A 16,830-nucleotide genomic window follows, 5' to 3' on the forward strand; every position below is an offset into this window, starting at 1 on the left:
CTGCCGGTATTTCCATATTGTTGTCAGAAAGTATCTTTTATAAGAAGGATGATTTTGGAGAGGGTGCAGAGTAGATTTCAGAATCAGTCACTGGAATATGTCTTAAAATTTGTTTTGTGGCAGCTGTACAGGATAATGCAAATTTAAAACATATAAATTACAATTTTTTAATATACTACAAGCAACAAAGATTTTTTGAGAGGAGATTTGACAGAGTTATTCAAAATTGGGGGGTATAGATAGGGTAAATGCAAGCAGGCATTTTCCACTGAGGTTGGGTGGGATTGCAACCAGAGGTCATAGGTTAAGGGTGAAAGGTGAAAAGTTTAAGGGAACATGAGGGGAAACCTCTTCACTCAGAAGGTTATGAGAATGTGGAATGAGCTGCAGGGACAAGTGGTGCATGCGAGCACTGAATTTCAACGATTAAGTGAAGTTTGGATAGGTCCATGGATAGTAGGGGTATGGAGGGCTATGGTCCTGGTGCAGGGTGATGGGAGTAGGCAGTTTAAATGGTTTTGGCATGGACTAGATGGGCCAAAGGGCCCATTTCTGTGCTGTACTTCTCTATGATTCTGATGCAGAAAGAGAGAAGAATAAAGCAAATAGTGAGATAGTGAATATGGGCTCATTGTCCACTCAAAGATCTGGCAGGGGAAGAAGCTGTCCCTAAAATTTTGAGTGTGTTTTCAGTCTTCTGTACCACCTCCTTGATGGTAGCAATGAGAAGAGGGCATGTTCTTGGTGATGGGGATCATTGCATTTGAAGATACCTTTGCTGCTGGGGAGCCCAGTGCCCATTTTGAAGCTGGCTGAATTGGCAAGTTTCTGTAGCTTTTTCCAATCTTGTGCAGGGGTTCCTCCATAACAGACTGTGATACAACCAGTTAGAATGCTCTCGACAGTACATCTGTAGAAATTTTCAGGAGATTTTGGTGACTGAGCTAGAGCTGCCTGGGTTAGAGAGCATGTCTTATGAGGAAAGATTGAGCAAGCTAGTGCTTTTCTCATTGGAGTGGAGGAGGAGAGGTGATTTTTTTTAAAAAAACCAAAATAAACTTTATTCTTAATAAAAATATTTGCAGGTATAAAATGCTCAATACCTTTTTGTTCTTTGCATTCATAGTCAATGCTCTCTGTCCAGTTCCATTGCACTCATACTCATCAATAGCACTGTTTCCATTCGTCGCACCCTGGGGCAGTATACTGCTGCAATAGGATCTGAGAGGCTTCCTTCCCCAACCCAGCCCTTCCTTCTCCAGTAGAAGAAACCTGCACTATGGTCCTTCCCCACCAAGTCACTGTGGTGGCTGCACCAAGCTTCAGTGTGTCCCCCAGTACATACTTCAGTGTCCTGGAATGTGCTGGTCACTTGTATACCTCTGTGCTGGCAGACAAAATGTGTTGGGCAAACCAAGGAGAGTCTTTCACTGAGCCGATGATCTGCCAGCAGAACTTGATGTCTGCCTGTGTGTGTGTCCCTGGGAACATCCCGTAAATCAGGGAGTCCTCTACTCAGGATGACACAGACCCTTTCGTGAGCAATGTCTCTTCCACACTGCAGTCATCTTCCAAGCAGTGTGCTTGGTGCCTGTTGCTGAGGCATTCTGGCAGATGATCTGCTCAGGAGAAAACCCCACTGTATCCATTGAGCCCTGTTGCAGTGTCTGCAGGGTATCTGTGGTGAACTATGTACCTGTCGGGACACGCCCCCTGCTGACTGCTCCTGTGGCTCCTCCCACAGGCCCCTGTATAAAGGAGATCTGAGGCCGGACGCTCGGCCTCAGTCTCCAGGACATTGTATGATAGACACTCACTCCTGGTTCCTTCTTCCAGTCAATAAAATTGATGGTGCATCAGCATCCCATACTGATCACTGTCTGATAGACTTGTGGTCAATGATGCTGGTCCAGAAGAACTTTTCCCGAAGGACAGTGACACTGCGTGGCAGCAGAGCCAGACCCATCCTTTGCAACACCCGCAACAGATAGAATCTTGGCATGTTGTGGTACTTGGTGCCCACGAATTTAGGTTCCCCACACAGCCTGAAGCAGCCAAACAATAAAGTGGTCATCAGGGTGAGGGTAACATTGGGTACAGTTTTCCCCCCATTGTCCAGGGACTTGTAAATTGTGAACCATCTGACCCTCTCCATCTTAGATCCTCTGATGAAACTGAAGACAGCCCAGGTGATTCCCCTACTGGAGGAGCAGGGGATGGGCCACACCTGTACCAAGTACAGCAGCCTGACAGCATTTCACACCTGGTAATCAGGTTCTTCCCAGTTATTGTTAAGGAGTGCCCTCCCCATATTCCCAATTTCTGTTTTGCCTTCCCAGTCTGCTCCACCCTATTCCAGTTGAGAGGTGTACGAGATGATGAGAGGTACAGATAGAGTGAACAGCCAGTGTCTTCTACCCAGGGTGGCAATAGCTAAAACTAGAGGACTCCCTTTTAAGGTGATGGGAGGAAAATTTAGGGGAGATGTCACAGGTAGACTTTTTTTTTACACAGACAGTGGTACACCCCTGGAATGTGCCAGCAAGGTGCTGGGAGAGGCTGATACATTAGGGACATTGAAGAGACTCTAAGATAGGCACATTGATAAAAGAAAAGTGGAGGGTTATGAGATGGGTAGGAGGGAAGGTTTAGATGTTGTCAAAACAACATCATGGACTGGAGGGTGTGCTGGGCTGTTTTATGTTCTAAAATTATGATAGTCTGTACACTGCACAGCACTTCCTATGGCACATAAAATAGAGAATTGGGAAGTATTTCTAAATGTATGGAGAGTCGATAACAGAGGTACAAAAATTATATAATCCTAAATACTAATAAAAATAGGAGACCACAGTGCTGGCTAAAATGAGAGAAAATAGATGGAGAGGAAATAAATATAGTTTAGATAATAAATGAAATAAACTTAAATAGTGTGCACATCAGTGTACAAAGTCTCCATAGCTTAGGCATTGAGACAAGAATACATTGCAAGTAACCAGATTTAACAAGATTACTGACACATGGCTATAGAAGTATCAGGATGGGCATACAAAATTCAGAATGGGGTTTACCATCACTGGCATGCATTCTGAAATTTGTTGTTATGTGGCTGCTCTGTGTATAAAATTATAATATAATTAATTAATTAGTGGAAAACAGTGCAAGAAAAAAGTAGGAAGAAACATGGGTTCACTGTCCTTTCAGAATTCTGATGGCAGAGGGGGAAGGATTGAGTGTGTTGGGATAGCGTTAGAATAAAATATGATCAGAAGAAGTACTAGCTATCACTAAGATATCAAAATCCCTATGATGAGAGATGAAAAGTAGTGAAGGTTCCAAATATTTTTAAAAATGTTTTGTTAAATGGTCTATAGACCGTTGTTAATAATCAATTAGAAGTGGTCTATAGACCATTCAATGTTACAGAAAATGGAATCAAAAAGAATAAACAAAGTTGTGGAGATGAGTGAAAAACAATAATAATCAAAGGATTTCCAGTACCCTGAAATTACTTGACCAGAGAATTAATCAAAGAAATCAGGGAACTGAGTTCCTACAATGTGGAAAAAATTATTTTCTAACCCAACTTGAAACATGGGAAGAGTTATTTCAAAATCAAAATCAGAGGCTGAAAAACTGAAATAAAAATTAAAAATGCTAAAAATTTCTAGCAAGTTAAATAGTATCTATAAAGAGAGCTGATTTTTTTCACAACTGATGTTGCTTGATCTGCTGAGTATATCAGTTTTTAATGTTTTACAATGTGATGAGTCCTGGAATCATATATTCCACTAAAATGACAATAAACTAAATACTAGTGAGGTGCCAATGATGCATAAAGACAAAGGGAGAATTGAAAATGAGGGAAAGACATGTACTTGGCACATGGACACTAGCACAGCAAGCCAAAGTAGGGAATGAAAATAATAGAGGTAAAAATCACAAGTGGAAAGATAAAAAAGTAGCTAAGAAATTAAATTATCAAGGACCTTTAAACAGTTGTAGAGGAGCAGAATTCTTAGTGCAAAAAATGCACAAATCACTCGAAATACTATCATATGATGCTTAAAACCATTTGCATCCATTCTGATTATCATTTAAATCTTGAGCTGATTGTTTATTACTTTACAGAAGATATTGTAATATTCTCTGACAAAGATGAATTTGATAATAAACTGAAGGCAGTTCCACCCAAGACTGAGAAAAGGTAAGTCAAATTGTATTGATTTCTGCAATTTTTGGACTGCAGTGACCAATTGACATTGAGGCAATATCAAAGACATATTTATATTGAATAAAGTTAATCAAATGCATTAACTAACAGTACAGGAGGTATTTGGTAACCAGTGGAAACTTCTGGGATCTGTGGTAGTTAGCTACATCTACAGTAAGTGTCTGCAGCTTGAGGTATCTTGCCTAGTTAACTTAAACTAAAGTCCAAGATTTGGACACTGAGAGAAAATGGGGAACTACAGACTAGTAACAACATCACTGGTAGCAAAATATTAATGAGTGATTGTGGTGAACTATGTGCCTGTCGGGACACGCCCCTGCTGACTGCTCCTGTGGCTCCTCCCACAGGCCCCTGTATAAAGGAGACCTGCGGCCTGAAGATCGGCCTCAGTCTCCAGGACCTTGTATGATAGACACTCACTCCTGGTTCCTTCTTCCAGTCAATAAAAGCCGATATCTCGCCTACGTCTCAGTGTGAGTTATTGATGGTGCATCAGTGATAAATGGGCACCTGAAAAATAATAGTAGGATCACTTAAAATATTTCTGAAGTTGTTATAGTAAAACAGAAAGGGGGAAACCAGAGAAATGTGTCTATTCAGACTTTCAGCAGGCCATTGATGAAGTGCTGCACAGATTGTTAAACAAAATTAGAGTATAAGCAATTTGGGACCATTTGGCATTAACTGAGTCAAGAGTAGAATTAAATAGGTAATATTTTGCTGTGATTAAGGATCAGTTCTGATACCCCAGCTGTTCATTTTAAGTAGAAAATGCAGTGAGTTAATTAGAAGGACATAGCACAGATCACAAAATTACTGTTCAGGAACAGCAGGCAGTTAGGAAAGCGAATGCAACATTGGCTTTAATGCAAAAGGATCCAGGAAGTCAAGATTAAGGAAGAGTATGCTTTTGTAATAGGAGTGCAACAGTATTGACAAAATTGATTTCTCACTTGGAGGAAATGTTCTTTCTGGAAGGTGAACTGAAGCAAACTGAGCTCATACTCAAGTAACAGAAGAAGTGCAGGTAAACATTGAGGTGCAAGATTGCAATGGGGTAGAGTGTGAGAACAAGAGTCCACTTTATTATACTACGGTGTCTAGAGGATTATTCAATACAGTGGGGTTGAAGCTGCCCATGCGTTCAGGCTTTAGTGTCCGCTGTCCAATGGGAGTGGTGTAAAGAGAGCATGTCTGAGCTGGGTAGAGACTTTGATTATGTTGGCTGCTTTACTGGAGAGTTCATGGTGGGAGGCTGGTTTCCACAACTCTCTGTAGTTTCTTGTGGTCACGGACAAAGTGGCTGCTATATCAAGTTACCAGAGCAATCAGAGAGAATGCTTTCTATGGTGCATCAATAAAAATCAGTAAGGGTTGGTGGGGACTTAGCAATTTTTTTTTAGGGACATGAGTGTATTTTATTGGCAATGGTGTCTATGTGGTTGGATAAAGACAGGCTGTTGATGGTGTTCACTCCATGAAACTTGGGAACTCTCCACCTCAGCACCTCTGAATGACACCATGATCGTTTTGCTAATCTCTATCCTTCCTGTACTCTGACTCATTGTTATTTGAGCTACATAGTCTAAAGTCAAAGGCTGGCCATTCAGGTTTGAAACAGGAAGTAATTTCTTTACCACAAGAAATTCCGTAACAAGCTGTTAAGGACCTATTACCAAACATGCTGTCAAATGGCGATAATAAGGTTGTTTTTAGATATAAAGGGAAGAGTGGCACTGCACCAGAATATCACCCAGTACTTTATAAATTGGTAGAGTTAATGGCTAACACTGCTTCTACTTGTTATGACAGAAGAACACGGAGGTAGAAAACAATATTGCTTTCTGTAACCCTCTCATGGCAAAGAATCAAAATGAGAGATCACATTCTCAATACCACTTAGATTACATAGAATACAGAACATAGAATAGTACAGCACATTAGAGGCCCTTCGGCCCACAATGTTGTGCCGACCTTCAAACCCTGCCTCCCATATAACCCCCCCACCTTAAATTCCTCCATATACCTGTCTAGTAGTCTCTTAAACTTCACTAGTGTATCTGCCTCCATCACTGACTCAGGCAGTGCATTCCACGCACCAACCACTCTCTGAGTGAAAAACCTCCCTCTAATATCCCCCTTGAACGTCCCTCCCCTTACCTTAAAGCCATGTCCTCTTGTACTGAGCAGTGGTGCCCTGGGGAAGAGGCGCTGGCTGTCCACTCTGTCTATTCCCCTTAATATCTTTTACATCTCTATCATGTCTCCCCTCATCCTCTTTCTCTCCAAAGAGTAAAGCCCTAGCTCCCTTAAATCTCTGATCATAATCCATACTCTCTAAACCAGGCAGCATCTTGGTAAATCTCCTCTGTACCCTTTCTAATACTTCCACATCCTTCCTATAGTGAGGCGACCAGAACTGGACACAGAACTCCAAGTGTGGCCTAACTAGAGTTTTATAGAGCTGCATCATTACATCATGTCTCTTAAACTCTATCCCTCAAATTATGAAAGCTAACACCCCATAAGCTTTCTTAACTACCCTATCTACCTGTGAGGCAACTTTCAGGGATCTGTGGACATGTACCCCCAGATCCCTCTGCTCCTCCACACTACCAAGTATCCTGCCATTTCCTTTGTACTCTGCCTTGGAGTTTGTCCTTCCAAAGTGTACCACCTCACACTTCTCTGGGTTGAACTCCATCTGCCACTTCTCAGCCCACTTCTGCATCCTATCAATGTCTCTCTGCAATCTTCAACAATCCTCAACACTATCTACAACACCACCAACCTTTATGTCATCTGCAAACTTGCCAACCTACCCTTCTACCTCCACATCCAGGTCGTTAATAAAAATCATGAAAAGTAGAGTTCCCAGAACAGATCCTTGTGGGACATCACTAGTCACAACCCTCCAATCTGAATCCCTCCACCACAACCCTCTGCCTTCTGTAGGCAAGCCAATTCTGAATCCACCTGGCCAAACTTCCCTGGATCCCATGCCTTCTGACTTTCTGAATAAGCCTATGGTGTGGAACTTTGTCAAATGCCTTACTAAAATCCATGTAGATCATATCCACTGCACTACCCTCATCTATATGCCTGGTCACCTCCTCAAAGAACTCTATCAGGCTTGTTAGACATGATCTGCCCTTCACAAAGCCATGCTGACTGTCCCTGATCAGACCATGATTCTCTAAATGCCCAAAGATCCTATCTCTAAGAATCTTTTCCAACAGCTTTCCAGCAACGGTCATAAGGCTCACTGGTCTATAATTACCCAGACTATCCCTACTACCTTTTTTGAACAAGGGGACAACATTTGCCTCTCTCCAATCCTCCGGTACCATTCCCGTGGACAACGAGGACATAAAGATCCTAGCCAGAGGTTCAGCAATCTCTTCCCTTGCTTTGTGGAGCAGCCTGGGGCCCTGTCAGGCCCCAGGGACTTATCCATCCTAATGTATTTTAACAACTCCAACACCTCCTCTCCCTTAATATCAACATGCTCCGGAACATCAACCTCACTCATATTGTCCTCACCATCATCAAGTTCAAGTTCATCGGTGAATACCGAAGAGAAGTATTCATTGAGGACCTCGATCACTTCCACACCTTCCCACTTTTATCTCTAATCGATCCTATCTTCACTCCTGTCATCCTTTTGTTCTTCACATAATTGAAGAATGCCTTGGGGTTTTCCTTTTTCCCTACTCGCCAAGGCCTTCTCATGCCCTCTTCTTGCTCTTCTCAGCCCCTTCTTAAGCTCCTTTCTTGCTACCCTATATTCCTCAATAGACCCATCTGATCCTTGCTTCCTAAACCTCATGTATGCTGCCTTCTTCCTCCTGACTAGATTTTCCACCTCACTTGTCACCCATGGTTCCTTCACCCTAGCATTCTTTATCTTCCTCACCGGGACAAATTTATCCCTAACATCCTGCAAACATCATTAAAACTGATAAACTGTAAAGCTCATAATTTTTATGAGAAATTATTTATTCCCTTTTCAGTTGTACTCATTTCAAAAATACAGGTTGCTAAATGTGTACATCTCCAAGATTCTTCCTGGGCCCTAAGTACCAAAAGAACAGCCCATTTGCAATGGTCACCTGCTAAGCATTTAATTACTGCCTTCCAATGTCCAAACAGTGCTTCTGGCAGATGAGATGTAATATGAATCCCACAAAATATTCAAAGTTCAAAGTGAATTATCAAAGTACATATAGGTCAACATATACAACCCTGAGATTCATTTTCTTGAAGAAAAATACTCAAAAATCCAATAACCATAATGGAATCAATGAAAGACCACACCTGCTGAGCTTCTAGCCAGTGTGCAAAAGACAAAAGCTGTGCAAACACAAAAAGAAAAAAAAGTAATAATAATAAATAAATAATAAATATCAAAACTTGAAAATGAGTCCATAGGTTGTGGGAACATTTCACTGATGGGGCAACTGAAGTTATCCCTGTTGATTCAAAAACCTGATGGTTGAGAGGTAATAACTGTTCCTACACATGGTGATGTGTGTCCTGAGGCTCCTGTACCACCTTCCTGACGGCAGCAGTGAGAAGAAAAAATGACTTGGGTAGTGGGGTTACTGCTGATAGATGGTGCTTTCCTGTGACAATGCTCTGTGTGGATATGCTCAATGGTGGGGAGGGGGGAGGGCTTTACCTGTGATGAACTGGGCCATATCCACTAGTACTTGTTGGATTTTCTGTTCAGGGGTATTGTTGTTTCCATACCATGTGCTGATGCAGCCAATCAATATGCTGTCCACCACACCGAAACTTCGCAAATTCTGAAAGAAGTACTATCATGCTTTCTTCATAATTGCACTTACATTCTGGGCCCGTGCCAGGTCCTCTGAAATGATAATGCTGAGGAATTTAGAATTGCTGACCATCTCCACCTCTGATCCCCTGATGAGGACTGGCTCATGGACATCTGATTTCCTCCTCCTTGAAGTCAATAATCAGCACCTTCACCTGGATCCATTTGCACATGGAGGTGTTGAGGCAAAGGTCTTGAAGCATATTGATTAGTTTTGAGGGGATGATAGTATTGGATGCTGAGCTGTATTTGATAAAGGACATCCTGATGTATGCATCTTTGTTGTCCAGATGTCCCAGGATTGTCTGTAGAGGCAATTAGATGGCAGCGGCTGTAGAACTGTTGCACCAGTAGGCAAATTGGAGCAGATTCAAATCACTTCTCAGGCAGGAGTTGATGTGTTTCATCACCAAACTCTCAAAATACTTCATCAGTGTGGATGTAAGTGCTACTGCACGATAGTCATTGAGGCAGGTTATCATGTTCTTCATAGACAGCTGTATAATTGATGCCTGCTTGAAGCAGGTGGGTATTTCAGACTGCTGAAGTGACTGATTAAGGACCTCAGTGAACATTCCAGTTGATCAGCACAGGTATTTAGTACTTGACCAGGTATCCATTGAGACCGGATACTTTCCATGTGTTCACCCTCCTGAATGATGCTCGCACATTGGTCTCAGAGATTGAAATCACAGGGCCTTCAGGGATATGGGAGTTGTTGATTGCTTCTCCATGTTTTGACAGCCAAAGCAAGCATAGAAGGCATTGAACTCCTCTGGAAGTGAAGCCCTGTTATCGTCAGTGTCACTTAATTTTACTATATAAGAGTTGATACCATTCGAACCCTGTTACAACTGTCAAGCATCCTTCAATGATTCAAGTTTAGTCCAGAATTGCCACTTCGTATTAGCAATTCCCTTTAATCAGAGAAATTGGTTCATTTATGCAAAGCTACATAAAGTGCTAGTACCTCATGATCATAGTCAGTATTATGTCTACATTTATCAGGTTGCATTGGAAGCAACCATTAATAATTTATATAAAAGTATATTGAAATTCTATCATGTTACGTATTTGTATGGAATAGCTAAAGAGAGACCATTTTCATTTTACAGAGAGTGCTCAACATGAGAGAGATTGAAAATTAGGGGAGTGAAACCTATTCTGATCTCTGGGAGTCGTGGTTAGTGTTTCTTTAGAAGCACAGGGATAAAATGAATTGGTGTACCAGAAGGCCAAGTTTAAATCTGCTAAAAGATTAGATTCTTTTGCCAAATTTAAACTTAGTCCTCTGGTGCATTAACTAATCTCAATACGATTCTACTTTATGGATTTCCAATATTTTTGTCTTGACTATCCTACTTTTATTAGCACTTGGATAAATATTAGGGTTGGTTAGATTCAGATAATTATGTTTAAGTAGAATGTTGAACTACTCCACAGACTTGCAGAATCTCAAGATATTTCAGTACCAATTAATCTCAACATATATTACCCTGTTTTATGCATGCAAGTTCCTGTCACATTCATGTTCACAAGATGCTTTTATCCACAGTGAAAACGATGCTTCCTCAGAAAATGAGCAACTTTTGAGTCGGAGTACGGATAGCGATGAAGAGGCTGCTTTAGATAAGCGAGGAATGTCCGATTTGTGTCTCCTGTCATTGGTTCCTTTAACTAGAGAAAAATCAACAAACGCTAAAGCATGTGGGGTAAGACTTTTAAACTCAAATTAAAGGGTGGCTGAGAGGATCTGAGAAAATTGTGCATTAGTTTACAGGCAGATTTAATAGCAATTAAAAGAGTCACCTTGCAGTCAGACTACTGGTCTTGCCTTACCTTGCACCTTCTACCAGAAAAAGCATTAATCCTGCTCCTGCTTATCTTAGAAAGATATAAGTTGGGTTTGATTCTCATCTCCAGTGCAGGCAAACTACTTCTCAGGCAGCTGCTGATATATTTCATCATCAGCCTTTCAAAACACTTCACTGTGGATGTAAGTGCTACTGGATGATCGCCATTGAGGCAGGTTACCACGTTCTTCTTCGGCACTGGTATAACTGAAACCTGCTTGAAGTAGTTGGGTACCTCAGACTACTGAGGTGATTGGTTAAAAATCTCAACAAAGCCTCCAGCTGGTTGGTCAGCATGGGTTTTTAGTACTTGGCCAGGTATCCCGTCTGGGCTGGATGTTTTTTGTGGGTTCACCTTCCTGACTGTCTCAGAGACTGAAACCACAGAATCATTGGAGCTATGGGAGTTTGTGATGGTTTTTCCATGTTTTGATGGTCAAAGTGTACATAGAAGGCATTGAGCTCATCTGGAAGCAAATCTCTGCTGTCACCTATGTTACTTTACTTTATAAGAGGTGTCTCAAGTACTTGTTTATAATCAGCCACTGGTGGTATGTAAACCCTGGTGAGGATCATGGATGAGAACTCCCTAGGTAAACAGAATGGACAGCATTTGATTATTAGGTCTTCAGGTTCAGGGGAACAAATGTTTGACAAAACCGCCACATCAGAGCACCACTGAGTGCTTACCATGAAACATACACTTCTACTTTTGGCCTTTTCTGAATCAGCAGTTCAATCCATTCTGTGAATTGAGAAGCCTTTGGGTGTGATGGCCATAACTGGTGTGCTGGGAGTAAGCCATACCAGATTAAACAGAATAAACAAAGAACATAACAGTCTCTCATGTTCCTTCAATACAGTAATCTTGCCCTCAGGTTGTTAATTTTGTTCTCGAGCAACTGCATGTTTGCTAACAAGTTAGTCTGTAGACCTCCACTTTAAATATACCCAATGACTTGGCCTCTACAGATGCATGTGGCAGTGGATTCCATCTTTGCACCCTTCTGTTGTTTTACAGTGTAAACTCTACTATCCAACATTCACATTACTTGCTTTTTATACATCTCTCACAGGACAGTTGGTAATTTTGTACAGCAATCATTGTTTGCTTTATTTTCCCCAAATGTAGCATCTTCCAATTGTAAATGGGCTTGATTTTTCCAGATACAGTCACGCAGGGAAAAGATACTTGAATTATGCAAGAAAGTGTGCAGTTTCACAGAAGGTAAGAGCTGAAATGTGTTTGCAGACAGTTGTGTATTTAATACTTCAGTAATATCGTAAATATTTTGTTTGATTAAACGTTGTTTACATTTTTCGTTTAAAGAATCTGATCATTTCTGATATCAGAATACAAGGCTGTTGGTCTTGATACAATTAAGAACAGTATGTAGGGAATTTATCACTGACAACGTACCCAAAATATAAATGAGAAGTTTGTTATTTAGTTTTGTAGATTAAATAACTCTAGTAGACAGTATCACATTTTATTACTAATCTAAAAATGTATTAAAACTGTGGTTTGAGATGTAGAGCAGATGATGGAACACTACTGCATATCTCAGAAGTTTTCAGTGAAAGATACACATTTTTGTTTGAATTCATTTAATTCATATTTACAGGACTCAGCCCTACAGAATTACCATTTGATTGCCTTGAGAAAACCAGCAGAATGTTGAGTTCTACATACAGCACAGATAAAGCTATTGTAAAAACATGGCGCCATCTCGCAGAGAGCTTTGGACTGAAAAGGGATGAAATAGGTGGAATGACAGATGGAATGCAACTCTTCGATCGTATAAGCACAGCAGGTTACAGCATCCATGATCTGTTGACAAGACTCGTGCATATTGAAAGAATGGATGCTGTGGAAGCCTTGTGTTCGGATGTTCTAGAGTACACACAGGGTCGACCAATCACCAATCCTGCCAACTCACCCAAATGTCTGAATTTGTAGACAAAAGCCACAGAATATGAAAAATAGTTTGTAAATCAAAAATGTTATGTTCCATTTTACCAGGAATTTTGAGTCCGGTGAAACAAAATTCTATAGAATTTCCATTTAACTTCAATTTTTATTCTGGTGCCTGACTTCTGTGTCATTAAGAGGCATTAGGGAACAATTTTGAAAGGTCAAGTGCATTTGAAAAAAAGTTTTAGAATATCAAAAGTACAGATTTAATTCTGTTCTTTTTATAATGCATAAAGTGGAAGGAAAAATAAACAAAAACAAGACAGGCTGAAGAAGAATGGAAATGTGGCTGCAAACTAAATTACTCCAAAACATCATTTCCATTAACTGGGGATTTCTTTCTAACACTATTTCCTGTAGTAAAGCAGAACTCATGCAATGTTAGGAAAGACTAAATAATAACATTGGATCCAGGCCTTCCCAATTATAGTTTATGGTCAACTTGTGAAACAGTACTTACTATTTATTTACATCAATCCTTCTCGAAGTTAGAACAGTACAGCACAGTCCAGTCCCTTCAGCTCATGATGTTGTGCCTATCCTTTAATCTACACCAAGATCAATCTAACCCTTCCCTCTCACATAGCCCTCCATTTTCCTTTTATCAACTGCCCATGTAAGAGTCCTTTAAATGTCCCTAATGTATCTTCCTCTACCATCACCCATGGCCACACATTCCAAGTACCCATCACTCTGTGTAAAAGAAAACCTTCCACTGACATCTATGCTATACTTTCCCCTAATCACCTTAAAATAATGCTCCCTCATTTTAACCATTTCCACCCTTGGAAAAAGTTTCTGGCTCTCCACTCTATCTCAATCATCTTATGTACCTCTATCAAGTCACCTCTCATCCTCCTTTGCTTTAAAGAAAAAAACCTTTCCTCGTAAGACATGCATCTGTGGAATGCTCTGCCTTAGAAGGGAGTGGAGGCCACTTCTCTGGATGCTTTCAAGAAAGAGTTAGATAGAGCTCTTAAAGATGGTGGAGTTAAGGGATATGGGGAGAAGGCAGGAATGGGGTACTGATTGTGGATGATCAACCATGATCACAATGAATGGTGGGCTGGCTTGAAGGGCCGAATGGCCTACTCCTGCACCTATTGTCTATTGCTATCTACAGTAATCCAGGCAACATTCTGGTAAATCTCCTCCACACCCTCTCTAAAACTTCCACATACTTCCTATGAGGAACCACACTGAACATAATACTCCAAGTGTGGGCTAACAGGAGCTTTATTGATCTGCTACAATACCTCATGGCTCCTGAGCTCAGTCCTCTGATTAATGCACGCCCAAAGACCATATGCTTCTTAATCACCCTATCAACTTGTGCAGCAGCTTTGAGGAATCTATATACAGTAGGTGGACCCTAAGATTCCTCTGCTCCGTCACTGTTAAGAAACTTGCCATTAACCCTGTACTCTGCCTTCCAAGTTTGACCTTCCAGACTGTATCATGTTACTTTTCCTAAATGAACTTCATATGTCACTTCTCAGCCCAGCTCTGCATCAGATCAAAGTCTATTGTAATCTACAACCTTCTACACTATTCACAACACCACCAACCTCTGTGTCCTCTGCAAATTTACTAACCCACCCTTTCAGTTCCTCATCCAAGTCATTTGTAAAAATCACAAAGAGCAGAAATCCCGAACAGATCCCTGTAGAACACCACTGGTCACTGACCTCCAAGGAGAATAAGCTCCATCTACTACTACCCTCTACCTTCTGGAGCTTTTCCTGTCCGGCCCTGGGAACTTGCCTGTCCTAATTTTTCAAAAGTTCTAGCACATGTGTTTTCCTAATGTCAACACATTCAAGTATATCAGCTTGTTTTACATGGTCCTCACAAACATCAAGGTCCCTCTCAGTGGTGAATACTGAAGGCATTTATTAAGGACCTCTCCTACCTCCTCCAACTCCAGGCACATTTCCTCTACTATCCTTGATCAGTCTTGCCCTCTGGCCATCATCCTGTTTTTCACATACACATAGGACAGCTTGGAGTTTTCTTTAATCATAATCGCCAAGGCCTTCTCATGCCCCATTCTTTCTCTCCTCTACATCCATTCTTCAGCTCCTTCCTGGCTACCTTGTAATTCTCTAAACAATATCTGAACTTTGCTTCCTAAACCTTAAGTAAGCTTTATTTTCCCCTCTTGACCCAATGATCCACATCTTCTGCCAATTATGGTTCCTTCACCCTACCATCCTTTCCATGCCTCATCCAGTAACCTAGACAAGTTCTCCCGAAACTGTAATATTTCCATTGTGCATTTCCCTGAGTACATCTGTTTCCAGTTTGTGCTCCCCAGTTCCTGCCTAATAGTATCATAATTCCCCTTCCCCTTCCTTTATTTAAATACTTTCTGATATGGTCTGCTCCTGTGCCTGTCCAAAACATTAGTAAAGGTCAGAGTTGTGGTCACTGTTTCTGAAATGTTCACCCAGCAAGAGAAGTCAGCTGACCAGGTTCATTGACTAGTACCAGATCCAGCATAGCCTTCTCTCTACTTAGTCTATCTTCATATAGTATAATTCTGCCCCATCTAAACCTTTTGCACTAAGGAGGTGCCAATTAACATTAGGGAAGTTGAAATCATCTATGACAACAACCCTGTTATTTTTGCACCTTTCCAAAATCTGCCTCCTGATCTGCTCCTCTGTATCTATATTGCTAATGGAGGGTTCCAATAGAATACTCCCAATAGAGTGATTGTTCCCTTCCTGTTCTGACTTCCACCCACACTAACTCAGCTGACCCTCCCTCCATGACATCATCCCTTTCTGCAGCTGTGACAACTATCCCTGATTAGCAATGCACTTTCCCACCTTTTACCTCACTTCCTGTCTCTTTTGAAACATCTAAACCTTGGAATATATAGCAGCCATTCCTGCCCTTGTCTCAGCCAAGTGTCTAATGCTCTGTTATTTTACTACTTGCATTAAAATAGACACATTTCAACCCATCCAGCTGACAACAATTATGCCCTTTCCATTAGCCATCTTTCCTCACAGCCAAATGTCATTAGAAATGGGGATGGTTCCGGAGGATTGGTGTATTGCTCATGTTGTTCCATTGTTTAAAAAGGGTTCTAAGAGTAAACCTAGCAATTATAGGCCTGTAAATTTGATGTCAGTGGTGGGTAAATTAATGGAAAGTATTCTTAGAGATGGTATATATAATTATCTGGATAGACAGGGTCTGATTAGGAACAGTCAACATGGATTTGTGTGCGGAAGGTCATAGTTGACAAATCTTATTGAATTTTTTGAAGAGGTTACTAGGAAAGTTGATGAGGTAAAGCAGTGGATGTTATCTATATGGATTTCAGTAAGGCCTTTGACAAGGTTCAAAGGTAAGGTAAGGTTAGTTAGGAAGGTTCAATCATTAGGTATTAATATTGAAGTAGTAAAATGGATTCAACAGTGGCTGGATGGGAGATGCCAGAGAGTAGTGATGGATAACTGTTTGTCAGGTTGGAGGCCGGTGACTGGTAGTTGCCTCAGGGATCTGTACTGGGTCCAGTGTTGTTCGTCATATACATTAATGATCTGGATGATGGGGTGGTAAATTGGATTAGTAAGTATGTAGATGATACTAAGATAAGTGGCGTCGTGGATTATGAAGTAGGTTTTCAAAGCTTGCAGAGAGATTTAGGCCAGTTAGAAGAGTGGGTTGAAAGATGGCAGATGGAGTTTAATGCTGATAAGTGTGAGTTGCTACATTTTGGTAGGACTAATCAAAATAGGACATACATGGTAAATGGTAGGGCAATGAAGAATGCGGTAGAACAGAGTGATCTAGAAATAACGGTGCATAGTTCCCTGAAGGTGGAATCTCCTGTGGGTAAGGTGGTGAAGAAAGCTTTTGGTATGCTGGTCTTTATACATCAGAGCATTGAGTATAGGAGTCGGGATGTAAT

The 16,830-nt window shown here is 41.0% G+C and overlaps 1 protein-coding gene across 2 annotated transcripts in view; it reads left to right on the forward strand.

The window, feature by feature from the left end:
• edar (ectodysplasin A receptor) overlaps nucleotides 1-16,702 on the forward strand; it is an 83,200-nt gene extending 66,498 nt beyond the window's left edge. For both annotated transcript variants that reach the window (XM_059964356.1, XM_059964357.1), the window contains exons 9-12: nucleotides 4,132-4,207; nucleotides 10,630-10,786; nucleotides 12,095-12,155; nucleotides 12,553-16,702. In XM_059964356.1, the coding sequence (XP_059820339.1) occupies nucleotides 4,132-4,207; nucleotides 10,630-10,786; nucleotides 12,095-12,155; nucleotides 12,553-12,887 (629 nt within the window). In that variant the 3' untranslated portion in view covers nucleotides 12,888-16,702. The remainder of the gene's footprint in view (nucleotides 1-4,131; nucleotides 4,208-10,629; nucleotides 10,787-12,094; nucleotides 12,156-12,552) is intronic.
• The last annotated feature ends 128 nt before the right edge of the window (nucleotides 16,703-16,830 follow it).

The sequence above is a fragment of the Hypanus sabinus genome, chromosome 3, assembly GCF_030144855.1.
Source record: "Hypanus sabinus isolate sHypSab1 chromosome 3, sHypSab1.hap1, whole genome shotgun sequence".
Lineage (NCBI taxonomy): Eukaryota > Metazoa > Chordata > Chondrichthyes > Myliobatiformes > Dasyatidae > Hypanus > Hypanus sabinus.